The sequence below is a fragment of the Theropithecus gelada genome, chromosome 15, assembly GCF_003255815.1.
Source record: "Theropithecus gelada isolate Dixy chromosome 15, Tgel_1.0, whole genome shotgun sequence".
In the NCBI taxonomy this organism is placed as follows: Eukaryota; Metazoa; Chordata; class Mammalia; order Primates; family Cercopithecidae; genus Theropithecus; species Theropithecus gelada.
The window spans coordinates 106,143,923-106,169,632 of NC_037683.1; the positions used below are offsets into that span (position 1 = coordinate 106,143,923).

Sequence of the window (25,710 nt, forward strand, 5' to 3'; positions counted from 1 at the left end):
GCGCGGTGGCTCACGCCTGTAATCCCAGCACTTTGGGAGGCCAAGGCGGGTGGATCACGAGGTCAGGAGACCGAGACCATCCTGGCTAACACGGTGAAACCCCGTCTGTACTGAAAATACAAAAAACTAGCCGGGCGTGGTGGTGGGCGCCTGTAGTCCCAGCTACTCGGGAGGCTGAGGCAGGAGAATGGCGTGAACCCGGGAGGCGGAGCTTATAGTGAGCCGAGATTGCGCCACTGCACTCCAGCCTGGGCGACAGAGCGAGACTCCGTCTCAAAAAAACAAACAAACAAAAAAAACCAAAAAACACCTTCATCTTACAAGGTGCTGACCATATTAAATGTTCAAGTTCCCTCAGCCTGTCTCGTTCCTCAGTCTCAGGAGGGCTTCAGAGATGACGGTAGCTGTGGCTGCTTCAGCTGGGACTGGCCCTGGTATTCCCGGCATCTCCACATCCAGCTGCTGGCACAGACCCCCAGACAGGACGCCCCCAACATGGGCTCACCTGCCTCGGATAAGCCCCCGGGCACTGCCTCCCCACCTCAGATGTCCCCCACACTGCCCCCTCCTCCCACCTTGTGTGCCTCTCTCTGTCACACACACACACACACACACACACACACACACTCTCTCTCTCTCTCTCTCTCTCTCTCCCCCCGCCCCCCCGGCTGCTGAGCCTGGGCCGGAGACCTGCTTCCCTCCCCTTGTCAGCTCCTCCCCCAAGCCTTTTAGTGGGGAAACAAGAATATTTGTCAACCCGCAGAATCATCATGAGTTTGCATTTTCCAGGGGGTTTCTGGAGGCACCCAGGCTTTGCCCCAGAAGGTGCTGGGAGCCCCTAACCCTGGGGTGATGCCACCGGCAGGGCGAGGCTATGAGTGCGGCTCCTGGAGGGACCATGCTCAGTCAGTCGCAGGGTTGCTGCGCATGTTACAGTGGGAACCAGGCTGACCGCGGAGTGTGGAGCTCCAGGACGTGATGTCCCATTACTGGGCGGCGCTGCTGCTTGGTCATCACAGTGCCTGCCCCTTCAGGGATCTGAGGGCCAGGGGCAAGGACAGCCAGGGCCTCAGAGCCCTCCCACCTGCCAGGCTGCCACGCGCCCACTGAGTGGGGTGGCGGGGGGACAGCCCTAGCTGCCCTCTCCCTCCTCCACCCTGAGCCGCGGGGCCAGAGCCTGTGCTCCAGTCTCAGCCCGTTCGCCCACCTGTGAAATGGGATACCTCCCTCGGGACTCCTCCTTGAGCGTGGGTTCTGTCACAGCCCCCCTGCCTCGGAAATCCTTTTAGGAATTGACCACCTTGCTCCAGGTGCCCGTCATGCCTGGGTAAAGGAGACACATACTTAGTGAAGGTGACAGGTGTCTGGGTGAAGGGTGTAGACAGGTGTGACTTGTCCCTGGAGAGCTAAGGAGGGGTCTCCAGGGACATTAACATTCTATTACGGCGTCAGCTGAAGGCAGGAAACCTCCGAGGCAGGCAGGGCACAGGCTGGTGTGTGGCCTGGGCAAGTCCTAGGTGGCCTGGCCAGAGGCCGTGGAGGACACACACACCTCAGGGCTGCCTGACACCACCTGAGGCCCTGACTCCCCAGGCCCCGTGGGCAGGTGTCATTCCTCAGCAAGGGGCTGCCTGGCCCCAGGACTGCTGCCTTCCCTGTCCATCTGCGTGCACTCACCGCCCTGCCCCGAGGCCCACATCAGCCAGGTCCTGAGCCCCACTGTCCTTGGACTGCCCTCCCAGCGCCCAGCTACCCCCAGCTCCATCCCTGACCAACTGGACTCAAGCCTGGGTCTGAGTCTGTGACGTCCCTGACCACCAACCAGGCCCACTCTTGCATCTGCCGCCTCCCACCTGGTGGCTGCCCCACCCTTTGAGGCTGGAGCCTGGAGGAGGGAGAATGATAGGCACCCGTGTCTGGGCCTCAGCCACCCATCAGGCCCAGCCCTGCCAACCACCAGGCCAACCAGTTCCTGTGACCAGCAGTGAACTAGGTCCCCAGGGAGGGGAAGGCAGCCTTGGGCAGTGAGGCCCTCCTGGCTGTCCTGAGTCCCTGCTTCCACACTACATCCACAGATGGCCGTGTCCTGTGCTTCCACACCTGTGCTGCGGGTGTTCAGGCAAAAACCATGCTGCTCCCTCAGCTTGGGACTCCTTACCAGCCCCGCCCATCAACTCATCCTTCAGGAATGCCACCTCGTCCAGGAAGCCCTCATGATACCCTAGTAAGAAGAGCAGTTTCCTACAAGCTACCCCAGCTGGACATGGGATATCGTTCTCACATTCAGAACTGTGCAGGAGCTGGTAGGAGATGCTGGGGTCGAGGGAACTCCCATTACCAAAGCTTTTGTGTGAGGGAGGGGTTGTGGGAGAGCTGGAGTCGAAATGCAGAAGGTTGTGAGGGAGAGTGAGTGAAGGAAAGAGGGGGTATGAGGAAGGGGGTGTGAGCAATGGGCTGTGGATGAGGGAGGGAGATGAAGGAAGGGGAATGAGGGGGTGTGTGAGGTAGGTGAGGAGGGAGATAAGGGAGGGGGTGAAGAAGGGGTGAAGGAGGGGTGAGGGAGGGGGTAAAGGAGGGGTGAGGGAGAGGTGAGAGAGGGGTGAAGGAGGGAGGTGAAGGGGTGAGGGAAAGGTGAGGGAAGGAGTTGGGGGAGGGAGGGGTGAGAGGGAGCGAGGAAGAGGGTGAGGGAAGGATGAGAGAGGGTTAGGGAGAGGTAAGGGAGGGAGGGGGTGAGGGAGGAGGTAAGGGAGGTGATGAGGGAGGGGTGAGGGGGGATAAAGGGGTGAAAAGAGAGGGATAAGGAAGGGGTGAGGTATGGGTGAGGGAAGGGTGAGAGAGGGGTGAGGGTGAGGGAAGGATGAGAGAGGGGTGAAGGAGGGAAGTGGAAGTGGGTGAGGGAGAGGTGAGGGAAGGATTTGAGGGAGGAGGGAGAGAGTGAGGGAGGGGTGAGGGTGGGGGTAAGGAAGGGGTGAGGGAAGGGTGTTGGGGGGCGCCTAGGATGGAACCCAGGAGTATATTTGTCACAGGTCAGCACTTGAGCTCAGAGCCCGGCAGTATAGCTGGGTCTTGCACAATCCTCAGTACCGGTGTGGGAGAAATGACCCTGCTGACTACACACACAGACTGGGTTTTAGGGGTGCTGACACGGCTTTCTTGTGCTGTTGCCTCCAGTTCTGCCGGCTCAGTGCCTTGTGACTGGGGCCAGCGGCTCCTCCGCAGAGGGCTCACAGGGGTCCTGCCCACTCAGTGCCTCTCACACCTCTGCACCAACCCGGGTCTCAGCAGCCACAGGGTTCTGGCCTTCCTTGGGTGAGCCCTGGACACCCCCCCTCACGCAGACAGGTTCAGAATCTGGGAAGGGGTCCAGCCTCTTGTGCGCCCTACTGTCCCCTGCACCTGAGGGGCACTCGGGAGATGGAGTACGAGGGGCATGCTGTTGTCACCACGGCCTGCTGGGGTCATGTCACAGCTCAGAGCCTTGGTTCCCCCAGCTGTAGGGTTAGCATGAGCATGGCAGGTGAGGAACACCCACCCTCCCGCAGCCTGGCTGGGCAAGTGCTGGATGGGTTGCGGTGGGACCCCAAACGGTGATCAGATCTGGGAAGGGGACCTAGCACTGCCTTGCAGAGGGGCGAGGGAGCGGGGGTGGTTCTCCACAGACCAGGCTGCAGCCACAAGTGTGGAGGGAGTGGGCTACGCTGGCCTAAAACTGGCCTACAGACAGCTGGTGGGAGAGCCCAGCTGTCTGCTGGCTGGAAGGACGAGGACGTGCTGGGCTGGGGGCCAAAGAGGCTGCAGCTGGTGGGGCAGCTTCCTGAGGTCACAGCAGGGCAGCAGCACCTGGAGTTAGTGTTTCCTCTAAAGTAAAGTATTTGAGAGAAAGAGAAGGAAAATATGAAAGCATTCAGACCCCTAATTTTTTTTTTTTTTTTTTTTTTTTTTTTTGAAACGGAGTCTTGCTCTGTCGTCCAGGCTGGAATGCAGTGGTGTGGTCTCGGCTCACTGCAAGCTCCACCTCCCAGGTTCAGGCCATTCTCCTGCCTCAGCCTCCCAAGTAGCTGGGACTACAGGCGCCTGCCACCATACCCAGCAAATTTTTTTTTGTTTGTTTTTTGGTATTTTTAGTAGAGATGGGGTTTCACCATGTTAGTCAGGATGGTCTCGATCTCCTGATCTAGTGATCCACCCATCTCTGCCTCCCAAACTGCTGGGATTACAGGCATGAGCCACTGTGCCTGTTTTTTTTTTTTTTTTTTTGGAGTCTCGCCCTGTTGCCCAGGCTGGAGTGCAGTGGCGCGATCTTGGCTCACTGCAACCTTTGTCTCCCAGGTTCAAAAGATTCTCCTGCCTCAGCTTCCTCAGTAGCTGGGATTACAGGTGCCCACTACCACACCTGGCTTATTTTTGTATTTTTAATAGAGACGGGGTTTCACTATGTTGGCCGGGCTGGTCTCGAACTCCCGACCTCGTGATCTGCCTGCCTTGGCCTCCCAAAGTGCTGGGATTACAGGCGTGAGCCACCGTGCCTTTTTTTTTTTTTTTTTTTTTTTTGATACAGAAATCTCGCACTCTGTCTCCCAGGCTGTAGTGTAGTGGTGCGATCTCAGCTTGCTGCAACCTGCACCTCCTGGGTTCAAGAAATTCTTGTGCCTCAGCCTCCTGAGTAGCTGGGACTACGGGCATGTGCCACTACACCCAGCTAATTTTTTTGTATTTTTAGTAGAAACAGGGTTTTGCCATGTTGTCCAGGCTGGTCATGAACTCCTGAGCTCAGGTGATCCACCTGTCTGGGCATCCCAAAGTGCTGGGATTACAGGCATGACCGTGCCGGGCCCAGTCCTCTGATTGTTAAGAATAATGCAGTACAAAAAAAAAAAAAAAAAAGAATAATGCAGTGAAGAACCAGGCACTCCACTCTGATTGAACACAGGTGGAAGTGGAGGTCCCTAGGAAATGGAGGGGAGGGCTGGACATAGGGTGTGACGTGGGTTCTGTCACAATGGCCAGCTCCTCAGTACACACAGATCAGGTGCTCCTCCCTGCCTGGCCCTACCAGGCCTGGGCCCAGCACCTTGCATGGAGGCCCAGTTGCCTTCCCACTCATCTGGCCTGAGCTGCCCTTGTCCTTCCTCTGCACATGTGGAATGAATGGGCCAGGTCCTTCAACGGTGAACCAGACAGGAAGCACTGCCCTGGGAGAGGGAGCCTGTAGATCCAACAAGACTTAGAAGACACTTCCAGTGCTTTTAGGTGGGCAGGAATAAGCAGTGTCAAGGACATGCACAGGCACCCAAGCCATGAAGAGACCCGAGCGAGGGATCCCTATAAGGGAGTGAGCGGCCGAGGCTGGGCTTCAGGCTGGCACAGTGGTACCTCTTCACCTTGCAACAAGCCACTGAGATCTATGCCTGCCTACGTATCTATCGTCTATCCATCATCTATCAAACTATCCAATGTCATCTATTCTCATCTATCATCCATCTATCAGTCAATCTTTTCTTTTCCATCAAATTAATACAACAGCTTCTAGCAATCATCTCTTTCTAATCATCTATCTAATCTATCTATCCATCATCTATCTATTATCTATCTATCTAATCTATCTGACCATCCATCCATCATCCATCCATCATCCATCCATCCATCCGTCCGTCCATCCATCCATCCGTCCATCCATGTATCTACCATCTATCTATCTAATAATCTCTCTGTTATAGGAAAGAGGTTAGGAGAGCCTCCCATCGCACTCTGCCCGGTTGGTCATCTCCAGCTGTATGTGACTGCCCCTACCTGCTCCCACACGTCACTGCTTCCCCAGCAACAGCCCAGCTCACAGGACTTGTGCACAGGCTTCCTTGTCCTCAAACCTTCTTCCCAGACTTCCACATGGCCCCTCGCCATCATCCCAGGTCACCTACTGACCTCCCTGCCCATCCCTCCTGAGCTCCCTGTGTGTCCCTCCTTGTCCCCCCCACCACCCAACTTGGTGGGTACATCTTGTTGACTTTCCAGGTCCCCCATGAGAGCAGAGCTGAATCCACGGGCAGGACAGGCTGGAGTGGATACATCAGGTCCTAGGATCCCATAGGGGCTATCAAACCCTCCCAGAAGCTAGCTTGGCTCTCAGCAGCTCCTGGGCCTGTTTTTTGTCTGTCCCTTGGCTGCTGTGACAGGTGCACAGGGCCTAGCACAGACAGGCAGGTGAGTGGGTTCTGCCCCAGACATTTACTGAGCACCTACTATATGCTGGACAGTGCTGAGGACACAAGCTGCAGGTAGGTGGTGGCATCTGGTAGGAGAGCCAGGTCAGACCAAGGATCCTTAAGTAGGAGAAGCACAGACAGGGATGCGGGTGCCAAGCCCTGCCCCCGGCTCCTGCAGAGCCCCTTGGCCCTTAGGAGACCCAGCAGGTAGAACACTCATTCTTGGAGTGCCCGCCCTGGACTTGGGCTGGACTCAGACACCAGCTCCAGGAGGAGAGTCCACCTGGCTGCACTGTCTCTGGCAACATGGACAGTGACTCTAGCCCAAGGCACCAAAGCATAAACTGCAATGGGGCCAAGACAGTGATCAGGGAGGGGCGGCATCAGACTGGTCAGGAAGGCCTCCGGAGCAACCTTAGAGCTAAGCCCCGGCCAGCCGATGGGGGCCTGGAAGGATGCTCTTCAGGGGGCAGCAGCGCAGGCTGAGGACTGAGATGGGAACCCCAGAAATCAGGGTCAGAGCTGGTGGAGTGGTTGGTGAATGAGCCTGGGAGTTGGTGGGCGGGGAGGTTGGGGGCAGCCAGCATGGGTGTCTGAGTAGGTGAGGCCACCTTGGCATGGGGACCGCAGGGGGTCAGGGTGCACATATCCAACTGGGGATGGCCCAGGGCCCAGCACAGCCATCTGGGTTCGTCCCTCCCCCTTGGTCCTGGTGAACTTCCTTTCCTGGCCAAAGGAGGAGCTAAGACATGTGTTGGCCAACATCCGGCTGCTGGTGTGTGAGGCCAGGCACACAGGGGGCCTTCTCACCTGCCAGACCGCCAGCCAGCCCACACTGCAGGCCACGGCCAAAGCAGGGACCGAGTGCTAGGCGGCATGCATCTCAGTCAGCCCTGGCCACGCAACCTGTGGCCAACGCCACATCGCCTTCTCTCAGGACACATTTCGCACCCACCATATACCTTCGCAGCTTCCTTTTCCACTCAGCACGTCTCAGAACCCATTTCCGTATCAACTGCTTTTCACACCCTCTATGGGACAAACACAAAAGCGGAGAGAGCAGTGCCACGAGCTCAGCTTCTCGGCATCCACACAGTCCACCTACTCAGGAGTTGCTGCTGTTTTCCCCGGGAGTGCTTTCGAGCAGAGCCCAGGTTAGACCCCTTCACTCAGGAGTGCTTCTGCTTTCCGTCACTTCAGCAATGGGGCTGTGCAGACCCGATGTCAGCCCAGACACAGGACTGCAGGGTGGGGGCCGCTCATCCATCCGAGGAACCGGGAGCTGGAGTCACCCCAAGTCATGGGGCCCAGCCCAGATGGGGACAGAAGAAAAGCGATGAGGAAGGAAGTGGGGGCCTTGGCAGTGCTGGAGGCCTCGCCCCTCCCCTGTGCCCCTGGAAGGCTGCTTGGAGGAGGAAAGGGCAGAGGCTGGCAGGAGATGCTCAGGTACCACAGCGGGGACACAGAGGCAGTGTGGGATGGAGAATGGGGCAGACTGGCCCTACTCCCACCTCAGGCCACCAGATGCTCCGCGTCCCGGGAGATGAGGGGCTGGGGCTGGGAGGGCCGGTGGGGAGAACAGAATGGGTAGTGGGGGGTTGGGGAAGGACGGGGGACCAAGGAGAAGAGAGTGAAGCGTCAGACACTGGTGGCCCGGGAGCCAGATTTCCACTGGGTGAGGGGTCCTGTGGGGCAGGTGGGCCCTGAGAGTGCAGGGCCTGGTCCCGGCATGGCTCCCAGCTCCCCTCTACCCAGAGAATGTCCCCGCTGACCACAGGCATCACTGGACACCACTGTGGGGAAGCAGCAACTTCAGACTTGGCAGAGAGACGCGGGGGCAGGACCTCAAGGCCTGTCAGCAGGCGGGCAGGAAACAGTGCTGGAAACATGTGAGGGGCAACACGCCGCTGCTCCACACCTGACCCTGCCTGGGTCAGAAGTCACCAGGGGCTGCTGATGCCAGTGACCTCAGACTTCCACCTCCGTGCCTCCAAACCTCACCCCGGGAGATGTCAGGAGCCAAAGAGCTCCCCAAGCCAAGATTCTGGAGAAGGCGGCCCTGGCCAGAACTGTGGGCTCCTGACGCCCCTGCAGGATAGCTGAAGAGCGGACGGGGAGGTCAAGGCCGGTCCAGCCCTGGGAACAGGGAGATGGCACATGGAGCCTGACAAAGAGCATGGGCTTTATTGGTCATTCATGATTAGAAAAGTGGGCGCTGGGACCCCCGTGGAGGGGGCTGGGCTCTGCCTGGTCACTGCTGGTGCAGGGTATATACAGGGTCTATGGCCCTCACAGGCCTGGCTGGCTCCCTCTTGATGGCCACCAAGCCCAGGCACTTGAGACCAGAGCCAGTGACCATTAGTAGGGCCAAAGGCAGTTCTGGCTGTGCAGGCTCCCTGGGTTAGGAATTGGATAGAGGCTGGGGTCACCATGGCAACCCGGACAGGGCCCACGCGAGGTGGGGACGCTGGTGCTTCGCGAGAGGGAGAGACATCTCCTTGTCTTTCTGGAATGTCCTAAGACAGAGGCTGGCCCTGGTCCCTCTTCCAGCCCATCCACGGACCTGCTGTGTGTCCTTGGGTGGGTTGAGACCCCTCTCTGGGCACAGGTCTCTGTGGCTATCCAGTTCTGACCCTCTGGGCTATTGTGGCCAGCCCCATGTGCCAGGAGGGAGCTGCCTCCTGGGAACAGCCGCCGAGAGACAAGAGTGGCCTGCTGCATGGCACTTGGTCGCAGTCAGAGCAAGGGCTGGTCCGGGGACATGGTGAAGATGAGGCCAGCCTGGGCTCTGGCAGTCTGGGGAGTGCCACGTGCAGGGAGGTGGACACCTCACAGGTACGGCAGCTCCTGGGGTTGGGCAGCTGAGTTGCAAGGCAGGCAGCATCCAAGGTCCTGGAAAGGAGAGAGAGGAGAGGCTCTGAGCCTGGAAGGAGGGAGAGGAGAGGCTCTGAGCCTGGAAGGAGGGAGAGGAGAGGGTCTGAGCCTGGAAGGAGGGAGAGGAGAGGGTCTGGGCCTGGAAGGAGGGAGAGGAGAGGCTCTGGGCCTGGAAGGAGGGAGAGGAGAGGCTCTGGGCCTGGAAGGAGGGAGAGGAGAGGATCTGAGCCTGGAAGGAGGGAGAGGAGCCTGGGAAGGAGGGAGAGGAGAGGCTCTGGGCCTGGGAAGGAGGGAGAGGAGAGGCTCTGGGCCTGGGAAGGAGGGAGAGGAGAGGCTCTGGGCCTGGGAAGGAGGGAGAGGAGAGGCTCTGGGCCTGGGAAGGAGGGAGAGGAGAGGCTCTGGGCCTGGAAGGAGGGAGAGGAGAGGGTCTGAGCCTGGAAGGAGGGAGAGGAGCCTGGGAAGGAGGGAGAGGAGAGGGTCTGGGCCTGGAAGGAGGGAGAGGAGAGGGTCTGGGCCTGGGAAGGAGGGAGAGGAGAGGATCTGAGCCTGGAAGGAGGGAGAGGAGCCTGGGAAGGAGGGAGAGGAGCCTGGGAAGGAGGGAGAGGAGAGGGTCTGAGCCTGGGAAGGAGGGAGAGGAGAGGGTCTGGGCCTGGAAGGAGGGAGAGGAGCCTGGGAAGGAGGGAGAGGAGAGGGTCTGGGCCTGGAAGGAGGGAGAGGAGCCTGGGAAGGAGGGAGAGGAGAGGCTCTGAGCCTGGGAAGGAGGGAGAGGAGCCTGGGAAGGAGGGAGAGGAGAGGGTCTGAGCCTGGGAAGGAGGGAGAAGAGAGGGTCTGGGCCTGGAAGGAGGGAGAATAGAAGCTCTGAGCCAGGCTGTGACCAGCCCCAAGTGTCGGCGCCATTTGGACACCCGAACTCAGGAAGGAGAAGAGACTGATTCTGACATGAGAGGTGTCAAAGTACCCCATGCCTCAGTTTCCCCTCTGAAAATGGAATGAATATAGCATGGCCGGGTTACTGCCAGGACTTAAAGGCCTGGCCCACCATGGGGGGCTGGGGCTGGGCAGCTGTAACCATAGCCACCCACGAAGCCTGAGACCTCTCTGGCTGCTCCAGGCAGGACACACAGCAGCTTTGGCCTCTGAGCCTCTGAGGACAGCCCTAAGGTCCACTGCTGGGTCCCCACCTGGCCCACAGGCCCAGCACCCTCTTCCTGGCAGGCAGATAACTGATGTTTGGGAGAGTTAGGGACTGCATTCAGCACACACAGCAGGTGGTTAATAAATGGCCTGGCCACATGCCCCAAGCCAGGGAACAGCTGACATCTAGGTGTTCTGGAAGGGGACAAATACAAACTGGAGGCAGCATCTGAACAGTGACTCGGACCCCACTGGGGTCGCTCACATCCACGCCCTTTCAGAAAGGTGACTTCAGGCTCCACGGCCGGGACACTGGGGCTGGTGTGACCCCACTGGGGGAATGGCCATGGGTGTGGTAGGGGAGCATCGGTCACCACGAGCTGCAGCCACTCCTAGCTGGCCCCTGTGTGGGGAGGGGCGAGGCCGGGTGGATGCGGGGCGTTCCCAACCCAGCTGCTGGCCCCAGCACCCCACCTCTTCCTCTACTACGCCCTCTTGGGGAATTTTTTTTTTTTCCCGAGACAGAGTTTTGCATTGTCACCCGGGCTGGAGTGCAATGGCGCGATCTTGGCTCACCGCAACCTCCACCTCCCAGGGTCGAGCGATTCTCCTGCCTCATCCTCCAGAGTAGCTGGGATGACAGGCAGGCGCCATCACGCCCGGCTAATTTTGTATTTTTAGTAGAGATGGGTTTTCTCCATGTTGGTCAGGCTGGTCTCAAGCTCCTGACCTCAAGTGATCTGCTCTCCTCAGTCTCCCAAAGTGCTGGGATTCCAGGTGTGAGCCACCGCACCCGGCCTGGGGAAATTTTTATATATCCTTGACACACAGGTGCTCTGTCCCAAGCACACTGCTCCTGTCTACTCTGCCGTGGGCCACCACTGGTGGAGAGATGGCCACCTGCCAGGAGTGCCCACCCCTCCCTTGGCAACTCACCTCCACCTCTGCTACAAACCGGAGGGGTGACCCCTAGGCCCGAGGTTGCAGGGACTGTGGTGTGTGGCCCTGGCCTGGCTGCATGGACTGTAGTGTGTGCACCATGTGGCCCTGACCATGGCTGCGTCCTAGGCCTTCCTGTGGATCCTGCTCCTAGGCTGTATCACTGGGCAGACGCTCACCCCCTCTGAGCAAGGACACAGGGAGAGGCTGTGTGTGGTGTGGGAAGTCTTCCTACACTGGGTACCTCGTCCTGTGGGGACAGCCTCGTCCTGTGGGGACAGCCTCCGTCTGCATCCCGCACACAACCAGGCTCCAGCCTAGGGCAGGCAGCTAACAGACTCTGTGAGGTCCGGCACGGGGCAGACCTGAAGAGTCACAGGGGCTCATGTGACAAGATCCTGAATCCCACCGTCCTGGTTAGACTGGCACAGTGGGGTCAGGCAGGCGGTCATACCAGGGCCCCTTTTTCTCAGATGAGGGCTGGGAGGAAGCTTCACCTGCTAAGTGGAGCTGATAAGGGGTGCAGAGCCCCTGACTTATCAAGAGAAGCCAGAAATCTCTGGGTTTGGGGTGTTTTTTGGAAAGAATCTCACTGTCGCTCAGGCTGGAGTGCAGGAGTACAATCTTAGCTCACTGCAACCTCTGCCTTCTGGGTTCAAGCGATTCCCCTGCCTCAGCCTCCTGAGTAGCTGGGACTACAGGGATGTGCCACCACACCCGGCTACTTTTTGTATTTTTAGTAGAGACGGGGTTTCACCCTGTTGGCAAGGCTGGTCTCGAACTCCTGACCTCAAGTGATCTGCCCGCCTCAGCCTCCCAAAGTGCTGGGATTATAGGTGTAAGCCACAGCACCTGACCCAGAAATCTTTTTTTTTTTTTCAGACAGATGTTCTGAATACATAGAAATCTTATGTTTAAGTGAGTTCTCCAGGATGTTCAAATGGTGGCTCTTACACACATTACATCTAAACATTGTGACCACAGGACCCCAGGTGGCCAGCACCAGTGGCAAGGCTGGCCTCAAGACAGTGGCCAGGCATTGGCCTTGTAGGTGTGGACAAGGATGCCCATAGCATAGGAAGGTGTCCAAGGCTGGCCAGCCAGGGACTCGCCACACTGCGAGAGCCTCCGACAGTGAGCAACCCCAGGACTGCAGGCCTCGCGCCCCATCTCCCGGCTCACCTGGGTGCCCTACTGCTGGGGCGCCATGTCCATCAAGGGCTTCTGGACCCCGAAGGCCGTGATGAAGATGTTGACTACCACGATGATGAACACCAGGCCCGTGGCCAGGTTGTTGAGGAAGTCCAGCTTGGCGTGCTTGGCCGGGTTGTTAAGGTCGTACTTGACTGTGGGCGAGAGGGGAGTGGATGGTGCCAAGGGCAGCCCAGATGCAGCACCCCAGCCTGGGACAGTGGAAGGGGACCCACCCCAGTGGTCAAGCTGTCCTGGGACATTACAGGGCCCTCAATCGCATTTACGATGAGGTTTGTCGCCCAGAGAAAAATACACGTTTTGCTGAAACACTGACAACAGCACCCCTGGCTTGGGCAGCCCCTCAGTCTACGACCCCACCTTCTGTAGCCCCCGCACTTTCCTTATAGGAATTGAAGCTATGGACGTCAACCAAAGGCCAGGTTTGGGCAAATGCACTGAGCCCTTTGCGGGCCTTAATCTAGTGATTCCTGCCACAAACTGTAGTTCTATTATGATGCCTGTTTTATAGGTGAGGCCTGGGAGGTTCAGCCACTTGCCCAAGGTCATGCAGTCACGAGGAGGACCCTGGGCCCAGGAGGTGAGGACTGGCATGGCTGAGGCTATCTCATGGCATGAGTCAACAAGAACCCAGTGAAACACCTGCCCTAATGCCCACAGGCCAGGCCCTGACCCCACTCTGTGCTCTTTCAAAATGCAGGGTGGGGCCAGGCACGGTGGTTCATACCTGTAATCCCAGCACTTTGGGAGGCTGAGACAGAAGGATCACATGAGCCCAGGAGTTTGAGACCAGCCTGGGCAGCATAGCAAGACCCCGTGTCTAACAAAAACAAAAAAATTTAGCCGGCATGGTGGCACATAGCTGTGGTCCAGGCTACCTGGGAGGCTGAGGCAGAAGGCTCACTTGAGCCTGGGAGGTTGAGACTGCAGTGAGCCATGATCAAGACAGAGAAAGACCCGGTTTCAAAAACAAAGCAAGGCCGAGCGAGGTGACTCACGCCTGTAATCCCAGTATTTTGGGAGACTGAGGCTGTTGGATCACTTGAGCTCAAAAATTCGACCGGGCAACATGGCGTAACCTCATCTCTACAAAAAATACAAAAATTAGCCGGGCATGGTGGTGAGCACCTGTAATCCCAGTTACTTTGGGGGCTGAGGTGGGAGGATCACTTGAGCCCAGGAGATGGAGTTTGCAGTGAGCCGAGACTGTGCTGCTGCATTCCAGCCTGGGTGACTGTTTCAAAACACAAAACAAAACGAAACAAAAACCAAAGTGGAGGGCGTGGGGGGTGGGGTACCACTTCCTGGACTGCATGTCTGGGTGATGAGGGCCAGGGACTCGGCAGCTCCTTGAGAGCCAAGTGTGCAAGGTGGTGGGCACCTGTCCCGGGGGTGCGAGCAGATGCCAGCAAGGCGAGCAGGTGGCCTGGCTGCCCCACCCAGGGACCTACCGAGGAAGATGAGCAGCACCCCCACGCCAATCTGCAGCGCGAGGGAGATGGAGATGAGGACCACCAGGGGCACGTAGAAGGCGAAGCTGGGGCCCTGTTCCACGACGGCCTTCAGCTGGGACGCGTTGGCCATCAGCAGCGCGATGTCCAGCATGCTCTCGGCTGCGCTCTTCTTGTTGGCATAATGGTTCACATTGATGGGCCCGTGCCTCCAGCCCCAGCGGGCCGGCTGCGGGGAGGGGGATGGTCAGCAAGGAGGGTGGGGGAGGGGCAAGGGCTGTGCCTGAGTTGGGCTCTGGGGGTTGCTGGGCCCTGCAGGTGAGGGCTACCCTTGCCCCCACCCCAGTAAGTGCTCAGTCAGAAGTGCTTATTACCCTAAGGAGAGGCTGCGAGAATGTGCTCGGTCTTTATAAAACCTCCCCTAGGAATACAGTCCTGGAGAGAACGGAAATGACATAGCAACCCTAGTACATGCACTCTGGTTTTCCACTGGAAAGCGTTGCCCGATCCTTGCCCTCCTGCCATAGGCGCGGCTGCTTCTCCCTGCCTGCCCCTACCCGTCTGTGCCCTTGGCCTCCTCTCCCCCCGCCTCAGAGTCTGAGCTCCTGATGCCAGGAAAGGAAGTGACGTGTGGGTGGACAGATCTGTGCACACTGGCCCAGGCAAGAAACGAGTCTTCCTGGGCCGCACCTAAGGGCTGAGATCGCCCCTGCCACCTCCCAACCTCCCAGACTTGGGGCCCGACAGGCCACTCAGCCTCCAGGCCTCAGCACAGGCCTTGCAGAACTATCTGGCCATTAGCAGCAAGCCCTCACTGAGGTGGGCCACCCAGAGCCGGGCCCCCACACAGCAGAGGCTCAACAGATGCCTTGGCATACGACATACAGTGGAGCTTAGCTTCCACATTACTTCTCAGAGTAATCAAATGGAAATGCGAGTTCTGATGGAATCCTCTCTGCCTTAGAGGCCCATCTGGGAGGGGCTCCCTCCAGTTCTCTTGGAGCCCCCAGTGCCTTTCCCTGTTGCCAGATACTCTCAAGCTCCAAGGCCCCACACAGAGGCCACTGCTTCCAGGAAGCCTCCCAGGACTTCCCCTGGCAGGACATGGCCCTCTCTCCTGCCACAGGAAGGTCCTATCTAGTGCTGGCCCTTCGTTCCAAGGCAGCCCGAAGTATCCAACTTCCTCTTTCTCTGGAGCAAGAGTCTGCCCCTCTTAAGCTGCCCTGGTGGGGCCCCTCTTCAGTCACTCAGGACAAACCTGCCAGCTCCTTGGCCCAGCCCTTTGTCCACAGGTGCCCCTGAGCTGCCAGGCCCTGGACCACAGCCTCCCAGGACTGGTCACCTGCTTGGAGGCAGCTGTGAGAACCCACTGCTGGCAGTGGACCTCCTGGGGCCTGCTCTGGGAGATACTGTTTCCAGACTCATGAAAGATGCAGGCCGGGAGGCCGGGGTGCCGCAGGGCCACAGGGAGGGGCGGACACGGGCATCCATCCAGGCCTTGACTTTCTGCAGGCTAGAAGCATGCACAATGAAAAATACATGAGGCAGCCAACACAGAGCCAGCAGAGGGCAGGGGCCTTGCTTTCATGCTGTGCGTTTTCAGTTTCATCTAAAATTATGTGCCCAGGAGGAAGAGACAGTGGGCGTCAGGGGACACCGGCGGGCTCTGCTGCTTACACCTGGGCCTGGGCATTCCAACAACCTGCCTTCAGCATCAGCCGCTCTCTAAGTAGCAAGTTCACGTGGACACGGGTGTGCACAGGGACAGCCGCCTTTACCTGGGCCGGCCAGCAGCCCTGTCCCTGGGGCCCTGGTGTGCTCTCGGGTCACTCCATGCATATCCCGAAGCCACTATGGGGTCTGTACTTCGCCTCTCACACCCTGGGCCTGACGCTGCACTCCCTGGGATTCCCCCAGGCCCCAGCACAGGCAGGGCACACGCCGACCGGGAGGCTGTGCTCCTCTCCCATTCTACAGACCAGCAGATTGCAGCTCGGAGGAGGTTTGCCCAGAGCCACCTCCCAGGACTGTGTGTCCCTGACCCACCATTATCCACTTAGGGGCTTCCTTCCAGGCTGCCCAGGGTCTGGGTGAGGACGGCCCAGACGTAAAGGCCTGTGCCTGGCACTGAGTTGGTGTCCAGCTCTGCTCTTGCGAAGCCGTCCAGCGGGTCACACCCCATCACACGTGTGCTCTGTGAGGTGCAGTGTCGAGGGGGCTGCTGGCCACAGTGGGCATGTGCTCCTGTTTCACAAACCTCAAGTGCCAAAGTGCCTTCTTTCAAGGCCACCCTAATGCTCATCCGGGTCTCCATCCCAGGACTTGTGCTGGGAGAAGGCGGCCAAGTATAGACCTTGTGAGGATTTCCACCTTCCAGGGGCATCTACACAAATATGTGCATGTTCCTAGTCACACAGGCACAGAAACACACATCCCCCAGAAAGACACACATAGACACGTGAGACACACAGGTGCACACAATACAGCACACACAAATACACATGCACATATAGACACAAACTACACACACACATACATAAACAGACACACATGCTCAGGCTAACTGTGTTGGCCTCTGGGCGGGAGGAAGAATTCCCTTTTTTCTGAGCTCTGCAGAGCCGTTTAAATATTTCATAGCCATGCTGTCACAAGGAACACTCAGAGCCATTAAAAAGGGCCGTCCGCACAGAGCCCCCAGCTCCCGAAGCCTCAGCTCTCAGCACCCCCAGCCACGGGGAGCCTGTGCCCCTGCTGTCCTCATGCCCACTTAAGGTGGGTAAACTGAGGCCCAGCAAAGGTGGTTCCTTACCCAAAGCCACACAGCAAGTGAGGGCTTGGTTAGGATTTGAACCCAGACACCGGGTCTCAGAAGCTCTGGTAGCTGACGCCATTGTCCCCTTAGGGGCTGAGCTCTCAGGGGCTCCCTGCTTCAGGCTCCAGCTGTGTAACTTCAGGACAACTAGCCCCACTTTGTGCCTCAGTCTCCCAGGTGTACCACGAGGCTGTGGAGCAGATGCCCCGGGATGGCCTCCAAGCCCTGAGTGGCCAGCAAATGCCCTGACCACACACCCATGCTGGTGAAGGGCACTTCCAGCCCATCCGGCCATCTGCTTCCTGTCCAACCTGCAGCTAAGGAAGCTTCTGCATGCAGGTCAAGCCCTGGCTCACCACAGCCCAGCCCATGGCCCTGACACAAGCTCCCCCTGCGTTGGCCTCAGTCTCCCACTCAGTGTATCTAGGGTTGCACCTGGGAAGCTCCCACTCACCAAGGGAGAGGCTGTGTTCCTCTCCATTCTACAGACCAGCAGACTGCAGCTCGGAGGAGGTTTGCCCAGAGCCACCTCCCAGGACTGTGTGTCCCAAAGCATAGGGCTGCCCCAGGATACAGCGTAGCTGGCAACCACCGAGGGCAGCAGGCCACATTGGGAGCGTCATGTGGAGGGGAGGGCGGCAGGGCCGGTCTGCTTCCCTGTCCCTAACCTCGGTGCTCTGGGCCTTGGAGCCCTGGAGCTGACCACCGCACAGGGAGGTCCCAGGGAGGACGACCCCACTCTCCCCCAGTCCTGGGCACTTGCCTCTATGTTGGGATGGGCCTTAGGGTGGCCGGGGGACCCAGCTACCACACGTGAGGGAGCCCTGTGGTCCTGACCGGCCAGCAGGAGCTGCCAGGAGCTGAGCCCTGCTGAGACCTGTGCCCATGGCTTGGACAGGGCAGGGAATAAACACCCTGGTTAATATATTCCCAGGGCCAGCGGGACTTTCCCAGAACCTCAGCAGCACCCGGGGCCTGGGGCCAGGCCAGATATTTCTCCTCTGAAAGTTAGGAAGGAGGCTTGGTGAGGAGGTCAGCTCTGGGCAGGGGCGTGGCTGGCTCTTCATGCAACCTTCTGTGGACAGTCAGCCTCCCCACTGCAGGCTGCACATGTTGGGGCTGGGCCGCACGGTGGGTCCCAGGGCCACTGCAGTGAGCATCCTCCGCTCAGGCAGGAGGGGTTGGCACAGAAGTGGGATATGAACCAGGCTTGCTGCATCCACGGGCCTGGCTCTGGCCATAGCATAATGGGTGCTCCGGCTCACCCAGGGCTTGGATGGGCAGAGACAGGGTCAGGGGCTGTGGGTCCACAAATGTGGTGATGCATATCATCCACCCCTTCCAAGGGCCTGTGAGAAGCAGGGCTGGAAGCTGCCACAGCACCTCCTTTACCTCCCCAGTCCTGCCTCAACACTGACCACTCTATGCCTCAGTTTCCTCATCTGTAAAATGGGTAGACAAGGATGTGGAGGCGACTGAATGGGATGGCCTCAGAGGCCCCGTAGCTGGTGGAGCACATGGCAGTAGGTGGCAGGGCTGTTCTTCCTTGATGCCTGGCTCTCACTGTTTTGAAAGACTCTGCCTCCCCAACCAACTCCACTGACTCAAAAGCAGCTGAACAGGCTCACATAACAGTCACACGGCAAAGAAAGGACAGCCTGGGGCACAGGCTCTCCTGTGCTGAGCAGGACCCAGTGGATGAGGTGCCTGCCCTGGGTGCCTGGGGGGTCCTAGTCTACACCTTGGCTGCTCGCAGCCTGTCCTGCTCACCGGCCCTAACCTTGGACTCAGCAGGCATTGGCAGACGGTGGGGGGACCTGAGAATCAGGCAACCCCTCTTCTCCCCTACCATATGCTAGGACATGCCTGGGGCCTCCGACATCCCTTGTCTGACCCACCAGTAGGGGCATGAGCTGCTGTGCCCATTCCCCAGATGCCACACAGACAGGCGGGGACTGGCACTGGAGCCCTGCACCGTCTCCTACTGGCCAGCCCAGGAAGCAGGCCCCGAGAGGGTCTCCCAGCTCCACGTCTGTGTTCCTGGCAGGAAATCCCCAGCAAGAGAGCAGGAAGTGCTGGGAGGCGGGGTCCCCACCGCAGCTGGGCCAAGCAGACCCACTTCCTGTGGACTCAGCACTGACCAGGAGTGGCCCTGAGACCATAGGGTTGCCTTTCAGAACTTGGCCCAGACCCTGCCAGCCTCAGGATCTGCCAGGAAAGCAGAAATGCGGAAAAGAGCAAACCTCCCCCTGGGCAGCTGAGGCCATGCACGGCCCAGACGGCAGGTGTACCGGGCACAGCTACCTGCGTCCGAAGACCATGCCTCTCGGCCCAGATGTGGCCCCAGGAACCTTCAACGTGCGGGCTGTGAGGGTCAGGAAGGTGTGGCTGGCACCAGATGGCCGTGTCCCAACCCTATCCCCACCACCTCCCTGCCTTGAGACGCCCTGGGGATAACAGATTCAGGCCATTTTCACATTGAAATTGTTGTTTACTGTTCCTTCTGCTGACAGCCACAGCGAGCTCAATCCCTGGACACTGATGGGGGCCCTCACATGAAGGGCCACAGGGGCACAGGACACATGGGGCAGGGGAGACTTGAGAGCTTCCCACGGCCGTGGCCCAACAGAGCCCACCCAGGCCGGAGTTCCACGTGCGGCTCCTCCCTGAGCCTCGGCCACCCTGGGAGGTGAGCAGTTGTGCCCCATTTTACAGAAAAGGAAACTGAGACTCTCCTTGGGACCCACGCTGGGCAAAGCACTGCCCTCTCCAAACCACTGCCAGGGCTCACCACTGGGAGAGGGTCTCCATGGCAGGCAGAAGTAAGGATGAGGGCGCTGAGTGCTGGCCTGGCTGTAAGCACTTCATGTACATCAGCCACTGAGTCCTCACCACCCTCTGCGGCAGGTACTGCAATCACGCCCATTTCACAGATGAGAAACTGAGGCACAGAGTGCTGACATGATGTGCCCAAGAAACGGAGAAGCAAGGTCTTGAGGGTGGGAAGAGGAACAGGTGTGTTGGGTGGTCCTGGGCCTCCAGTCTCGGTGAGTAGAGTGGCCCTCGAAGTTTTTACCCTTCAAGGGGAAATGTGCTCATCCTCACACTGGCTCATAGCCCTTCCACAGCTCCCTGGACACCAGACCGTGATCAGGCCTGCAAGGCCCCTCTCATCGGCCTGGCTTCCCATCCCCCCACCTCCTACCCAGCCCTCATGTGCTTTGTGGTCCAGCCTCCGAGCCTTTGCTCCTGCTGTTCCCTCTGCCTAGATGCCCTTCCACACATCTCAGAGAGCCAGATCTGCCCACCCATCTTCCCCGACCTCCAGGGCTCAGCGCCAATGTCCCCACCTCCACAGAAAGCCTTCCCTGACCACGATGCCCCGCCCCCCACAACGGGCCGCCAGCCCCTAGGGCACCCCATGCTTTGCCTTGGCCTCTCCTGCCCTGTCTGGGTTGGGCTGCTCTCCAACCGCGGCGTGGTGGGGCGGGGCTGTGTTTCCCTCCCTCTGGTGCCCAGAGCCAAGACAGTGATCCGGGAACAAATCCAACCCAATCTCCTCTGGGCCTGAGATGCACCCATCTCAGGAGGCACAGCCCATCCTGCCGCCCGCAGAGGTGAGCAGAGACTGCTCTGAGTGGAGGGCACTGCCCAGGCAAGGTCAAGGGTGGGGGAGCAGTAGTATCCCTCCCTTTCCAAGGCACTTCCAAGCCACTGCCCTGTTTACTACCTGACTTGCTTTCCCCACTTCCCTGAAGGCAGGTGGGAGCCTCGGTTCTGTCTTTATAAGACCATGTCTAAAAGGCCCAGCGAGGTGCAGCAACTTCCCAGGGACACACAGCCAGAGGAGCCCCCTGTCTATTGCTCCAAAGTGCTCACACATTGGGGTAGGGGCAGGTCCCTGGGGTCCTGCACACCAGTCAAGTCCTGCAGTGCGACAGCTCCTCTCAGCCCTCAGTTTCCTCATCTCTAACCTGGTGACAAGTGTCCATGCAGCCCCAGGGCCATCCTATCCCGGGGCTCATGAGCCCCACCTCCCTGAACATGGCCTGTCCCCACAGCACGGCCTAGGACTGCTCACCAGCAAGCGGGCAGAGCGTCTTTGCCCCCGTCTGGTCCACGCCACGGAGAGGCCTGGAAAAACCCACAGGCTGCTGTTCCCTGCCCCCATCCCTGGGGGGTTGGAAAAGGAAAGAATGTCCAAAGTAAACAAGTCATCAGAGGGCCATGCCAGGACCTTGCAACAAACACAAGGTGCTCAGTAAGTTCTGAGTCCTGGGATGAAGAATTCTGAAGCAAGACCATTGCCAGGGCCTGCCCCTGCCCACAGTCCTACTAGGCCGGACAGGGCAAGCTCTGGAGGGCCTGTGGGGACATACACTGAAGGTTGTGTGACGTTTCTATTTCTCAAGGCAGGTAAGTGGAATAGGGACCACAGCGGGCCCCAAGTTCCCCCATCAAGGCACGCATCAGATTGTGTAGTCAGCGTGGGGTGACGTAAGTGTCTGCATGTCGCTGGTCTGGAGCCCGGAGGCTGTGACTCCTCTCCGCCCACCCCCGGGCAAAGTGCGCTGAGGCTGAGGAGCCGGCACGGCAAGGCTGAAGTTAGAGGGGGCCGCGCGGGAGTCGGGGGAGGTCGGGAAAGCCGGGCGCCGGCAGTCCTTAGCCCGAGGAGCTGCGCCCAGGCCCGCTCCGCCGCGCAGCCAAACGCGGGCGCTGCTCAGTAGGGCTGGGGACGCCAGCCCGCCCTGCGCCCCCACGCCCCCACATCCCGCCCACTTGCCGGGGGTGGCTGGAACTCCCGTGGGCATCGTTCTGACCCTGATGGGGCAGGAGGGACTTGGCCTGGAGCGGGACGTCCCCCACCACTCTGCAGTGCGAACGCGGCGCGCACTCGGCCGGGCGCCCACAGGTGCCCGGGGAGCCGCGGCACCCGGAAAGGACAGGGCCGGGCAAGATCACGCAGCGGTGGGAGGAAGGTCTTACCGAGGCGTCCGGGGAGCCGGGTGTGCCCGGCGGCAGGCCGCCGTTGAGCTCGTACTCCTCGGTCCTCGAGTCCATGGTGCGGCCGCCCAGGCCGCCAGGATCCGGGCCTGAGCGCGCCCGAGCCTCAACCTCAGGCTCCAGCTGCGTGCCCGCCCCCGGCCCGCCCCCGGCCCGCCCCGCAGCCAGCGGCTGCCCCAGACTCCGCCTCCACTCAGGGCGGAACCGGGTCTAGAGGCCATCCGCTGAGAGCGAGCGGTTCGGGGCGACTCCAACCTCTCCAGCCTCAGACGCTCCCGCGGGACCCCCCAAGGGAGGGGGCGCGACGCCAATGGCCCCAGAGGACCCTGCGCTGCATCTTGCTTTGAACCTCCGTCGCGGACACTTTTAATACACAAAATGAGGCCAAGAACAGACCTTTCCCTGGCCACCAGGGAAACTGCATGAAAGCAAGCGGGCGTTGCCGCTGGCGCCCACGTTGGGTTTTTCCCAGGCGGGGTTCGCTCTGAGAACCGCAGATCGCTCCAGCACAGCGCCTACTGCGCCCCTAGTAACAGCGTCAGAGTCCGGGGTTCCCCTGACTGCGGGTCACGCTGGCATGCAGCTTCCCACTCCCTGACCTTAGGCTTTCTTGCTGGGAAATGGGGGTTATGAGGGCACAGCCTCCTGAAGCGGCGGGGGGAGGCACAAAGGGGATGAAGGTGCGCTGGCTCTCAGCCCCTCCTGCATGATGGAGCCGTCTCTGTGTCAGAGGACTAGAGGGAGCCTGACTTGCCCTAGGGTGGCACTCTGTGCCCAGACCAGTCACCAGGGGCTGGGCAAAGTGTGTTGGACCTTCCAGCCCTTGGTTCAATCGGCCCTTTTTTCCCCAGGACGTGCTGGTAAAGCCTCTTCCAGGCTGGAAAGCCAGGTGAGATGCAGAGGACATTATTTCCCCTGGTGGCACTGGGCTGCAGGAGCTTGGGGTGAAGGCTGGGGTACTGTGTCCTATCAGGGGAAGCTGCCGCCGATAATTCAACGTTATTTCACGTACGTTCTTTTCTATTTTCCTAAGTGTTGGCCAGTCTGAGAAATAAAGGGAAAGAGTACAAAAGAGAGAAATTTTAAAGCTGGGTGCTGGGGGAGGCATCACATGTTGGCATGTTCCATGATGCCCCCCAAGCTGCAAAATCAGCAAGTTTTTATTAGTGATTTTCAAAAGGGGAGGGAGTGTATGAATAGAGTGTAGGTCACAGAGATCACAAATATCACAAGGCAAATGGAGGCAGGGCGAGATCACAGGACAGGGCAAAATTAAAATTGCTAATGAAGTTTAGGGCACGCATTGTCATTGATAACATCTTTTCAGGAGACAGGGTTTGAGAGCAGACAACTGGTCTGACCAAAATTTACTAGGCGGGAATTTCCTGGTCCTAATAGGCCTGGGAGTACTATGGAAGACTGGGGCTTATTTCATCCCTTATCTGCAACCGTAAAAGACAGACATTCCCAGAGTGGCCATTTTAGAGACCTACCCCTAGGAACACATTCTCTTTCTCAGGGCTGTTCCTTGCTTAGAAAAAGAATTCAGCGATATTTCTCCTATTTGCTTTTGAAAGAAGAGAAATATGGCTCTGTTCCTCCCGGCTCTCAGGCAGCCAGACCTAATGGTTATCTCTCTTGTTCCCTAAACATCGCTGTTGTCCTGTTCTTTTTTCAAGGTGCCCAGATTTCACATTGTTCGAACAATTTGTGCAGTTAATGCAATCATCACAGGGTCCTGAGGTGACATACATCCTCAGCTTTTGGAGATGGGATTAAGAGATTAAAGTAAAGACAGGCATAGGAAATCACAAGAGTATTGATTGGGGAAGTGATAAACGTCCATGAAATCTTCACAATTTATGTTCAGAGATTGCAGTAAAGACAGCCGTAAGAAATTATAAAAGTATTAATTTGGGGAACTAATAAATGTGCATGAAATCTTCACAATTTATGATCTTCTGCCATGGCTTCAGCCAGTCCCTCTGTTTGGGGTCCCTGACTTCCCGCAACAGTGTCTTTTACTTCTGGCCTTGGCCTCACTCCCAGATCCCACTGCTTCATAGCCCCCCACCCCTCCAGGACCCACCCAAGGCGTGCATTCTCTCACTGTGTCTGCTGGTGCCTCCACTAAAGCCTCCAAAACAGTGAGTGGACTCTTGACCCCCCAACCTCCCTGGGGAGGTCAGATGGGGGTCACCCTGGCAGGACTCTACATCCCAGAACTGCCACCAGTAGTTATGTGGGCTCAGGCAGTGGCTTAACCTCTCTGCATCAGCTTCCCTTTTGGCGCTATTAGCATTAAAGGAGGAGACCACCCCTCATATTGTCTTATGCCCAATTTCTGCCTCCAAAGAAAGAAAAAGTAAAAACTAAAAGGCAGAAATGAAATCCACAGGCAGACAGCCCGGCACCACCCTGGCCCTGGTAGTTAAAGATTGACCCCAGACCTAATAGGTTCTGTTATCTATAGATTACAGACATTGTATAGAAATGCACTGTGAAAATCCCTATCCTGTTGTGTTCCCATCTAATTACTTGTGCATGCAACCCCCAGTCACGTACCCACTGTTGGCTCAATCAATCATGACCCTCTCATGTGCACCCCCTTAGAGTTGTGAGCCCTTAAAAGGGGCAGGAATTGCTCACTCGGGGAGCTGGGCTCTTGAGACAGGAGTCTTGCCGATGCCCCCGGCCGAATAAACCCCTTCCTTCTTTAACTCAGTGTCTGAGGAGTTTTGTCTGCGGCTCGTCCTGCTACAGCATAAGGCTGGGGTTTGGTCAAGGCCATGTGAGCATGATCCCTTCTCCCTGCCTGTAAAGAAACAAGAGCAGAGAGAGGTTAGGTAGCAGTGTGCGAGATCACCATGCAAATCCTCAGGGCAGCCTGGAGCCCAGCCCAGTCTGGAGTTTCTTCCTGTAAGTGGAAGCCTGCTCCTGTGGCACCGATGGGGTCCGACAATGAACAAGAGGCACACAGACAGCTGTGTCAGTTCTTGTTTTACTGTCAGCCCTGGAAAGTGGGCATCCCTCACAACCTGACAGGGGAGGAAACGGAGGCACAGTTGGGGAGAGACCAGGAGGGAGCCCTCAGCACCGGAGCCCCTCCTCAGAACTCCTGAGGAGGTTGTGCTGTCCTCTAGGCCACAGCTTGCCTGCACTGTCTCCTGCCTCATTGGACGTTCCCTAAGGTGAGGTCTGCTCGGCCCTCAGGCTGCACAGGTGGCCACCCAGCCAGCGTTGGAACCCAGGGCCTGCCTCGCCTGTGTAGGGCTCCCATTCTCCCCCTGACCCATGCCTCACCCCTGCTGGGGGAGGGGGTGAGTTTTGTAAGTGGGGAAAATGCAAGTCACCATGAGCAACTTTTCAGGAAAAAAAGGATCTTCCACTCCACCCTGTCCAGGCCTTGCTCCTGACTTGGGCACATCTGTGCCACCTGTGGCAGGAGGTGCGCTGGGGGCATCACAGTGCCCAGAACCCTGGCCCGATGCCAAGCGGGTCTCCACCTGTTGTATGATTGAAGTGGTTGCTTGGCCTTTGTTTCTCCATCTGTTCATTTCTCAGCACTGTGCCCACCTGGGGTTGACAGCATGTGAGGGCCACCCTGGGAGGCCAGGGGAGTTCATCCTGACCACAGCATAGTCAGCATGCGGCAGCATGGCCACCCTATTTCCAGAAGGGCAGAGGAAGGAAGGCCAGCTCAGACCCCAGGCTCCGTTCAACCAGGCCACCAGCGGGACAGGAGGTAGGAGTGTATGGGCATGGGCAGGGCAGCAGGATTGCGCTTGTCTGGCTCCTCCCAATGGGGTCATCCCATGAAGGAGGAGCTGTTGTTGGCCCACTTCACAGCAGAGAAACTGAGGCTCAGGCTGTCACTGCCCCAGCTCTGCCTCAGAGGGGATCTGCAGGACTGGGTCTGGCATCACGACCCACAATGGGGATAGTTGCTGTTGTTCTCGCATAATCAGGATACTGCTGGCACACCTGAGTGTTCACCAGCAGCTGGAAATCCAGCACCATCCACACAAAAAAGTGTCTTGTGGCTCAAAACTGTAATCCCAGCACTTTGGGAGGCCGAGAC

The 25,710-nt window shown here is 58.5% G+C and overlaps 1 protein-coding gene across 1 annotated transcript; it reads right to left on the minus strand.

Moving 5' to 3' along the window:
• Positions 1-8,361: 8,361 nt before the first annotated feature.
• On the minus strand, positions 8,362-22,059 carry NINJ1 (ninjurin 1). Its single transcript, XM_025360324.1, has 4 exons — positions 21,612-22,059; positions 13,814-14,042; positions 12,333-12,496; positions 8,362-9,095 (listed from the first exon to the last, which is right to left on the minus strand). The coding sequence occupies exons 1-3, from the start codon at positions 21,684-21,686 to the stop codon at positions 12,342-12,344; spliced, it is 459 nt and encodes a 152-aa protein (XP_025216109.1). The 5' UTR covers positions 21,687-22,059; the 3' UTR covers positions 8,362-9,095; positions 12,333-12,341.
• Between the last annotated feature and the right edge of the window lie 3,651 nt (positions 22,060-25,710).

Coding starts and splice junctions, on each gene's coding strand:
- NINJ1 (XM_025360324.1), bottom strand. CDS start 21,686: ATGGACTCGAGGACCGAGGAGTACGAGCTCAACGGCGGCCTGCCGCCG. Junction 14,043..21,611: donor CCGGCTCCCCGGACGCCTCG/GTAAGACCTTCC, acceptor CCCTCCCCGCAG/CCGGCCCGCTGGGGCTGGAG. Junction 12,497..13,813: donor GGTGCTGCTCATCTTCCTCG/GTAGGTCCCTGG, acceptor TCTCGCCCACAG/TCAAGTACGACCTTAACAAC.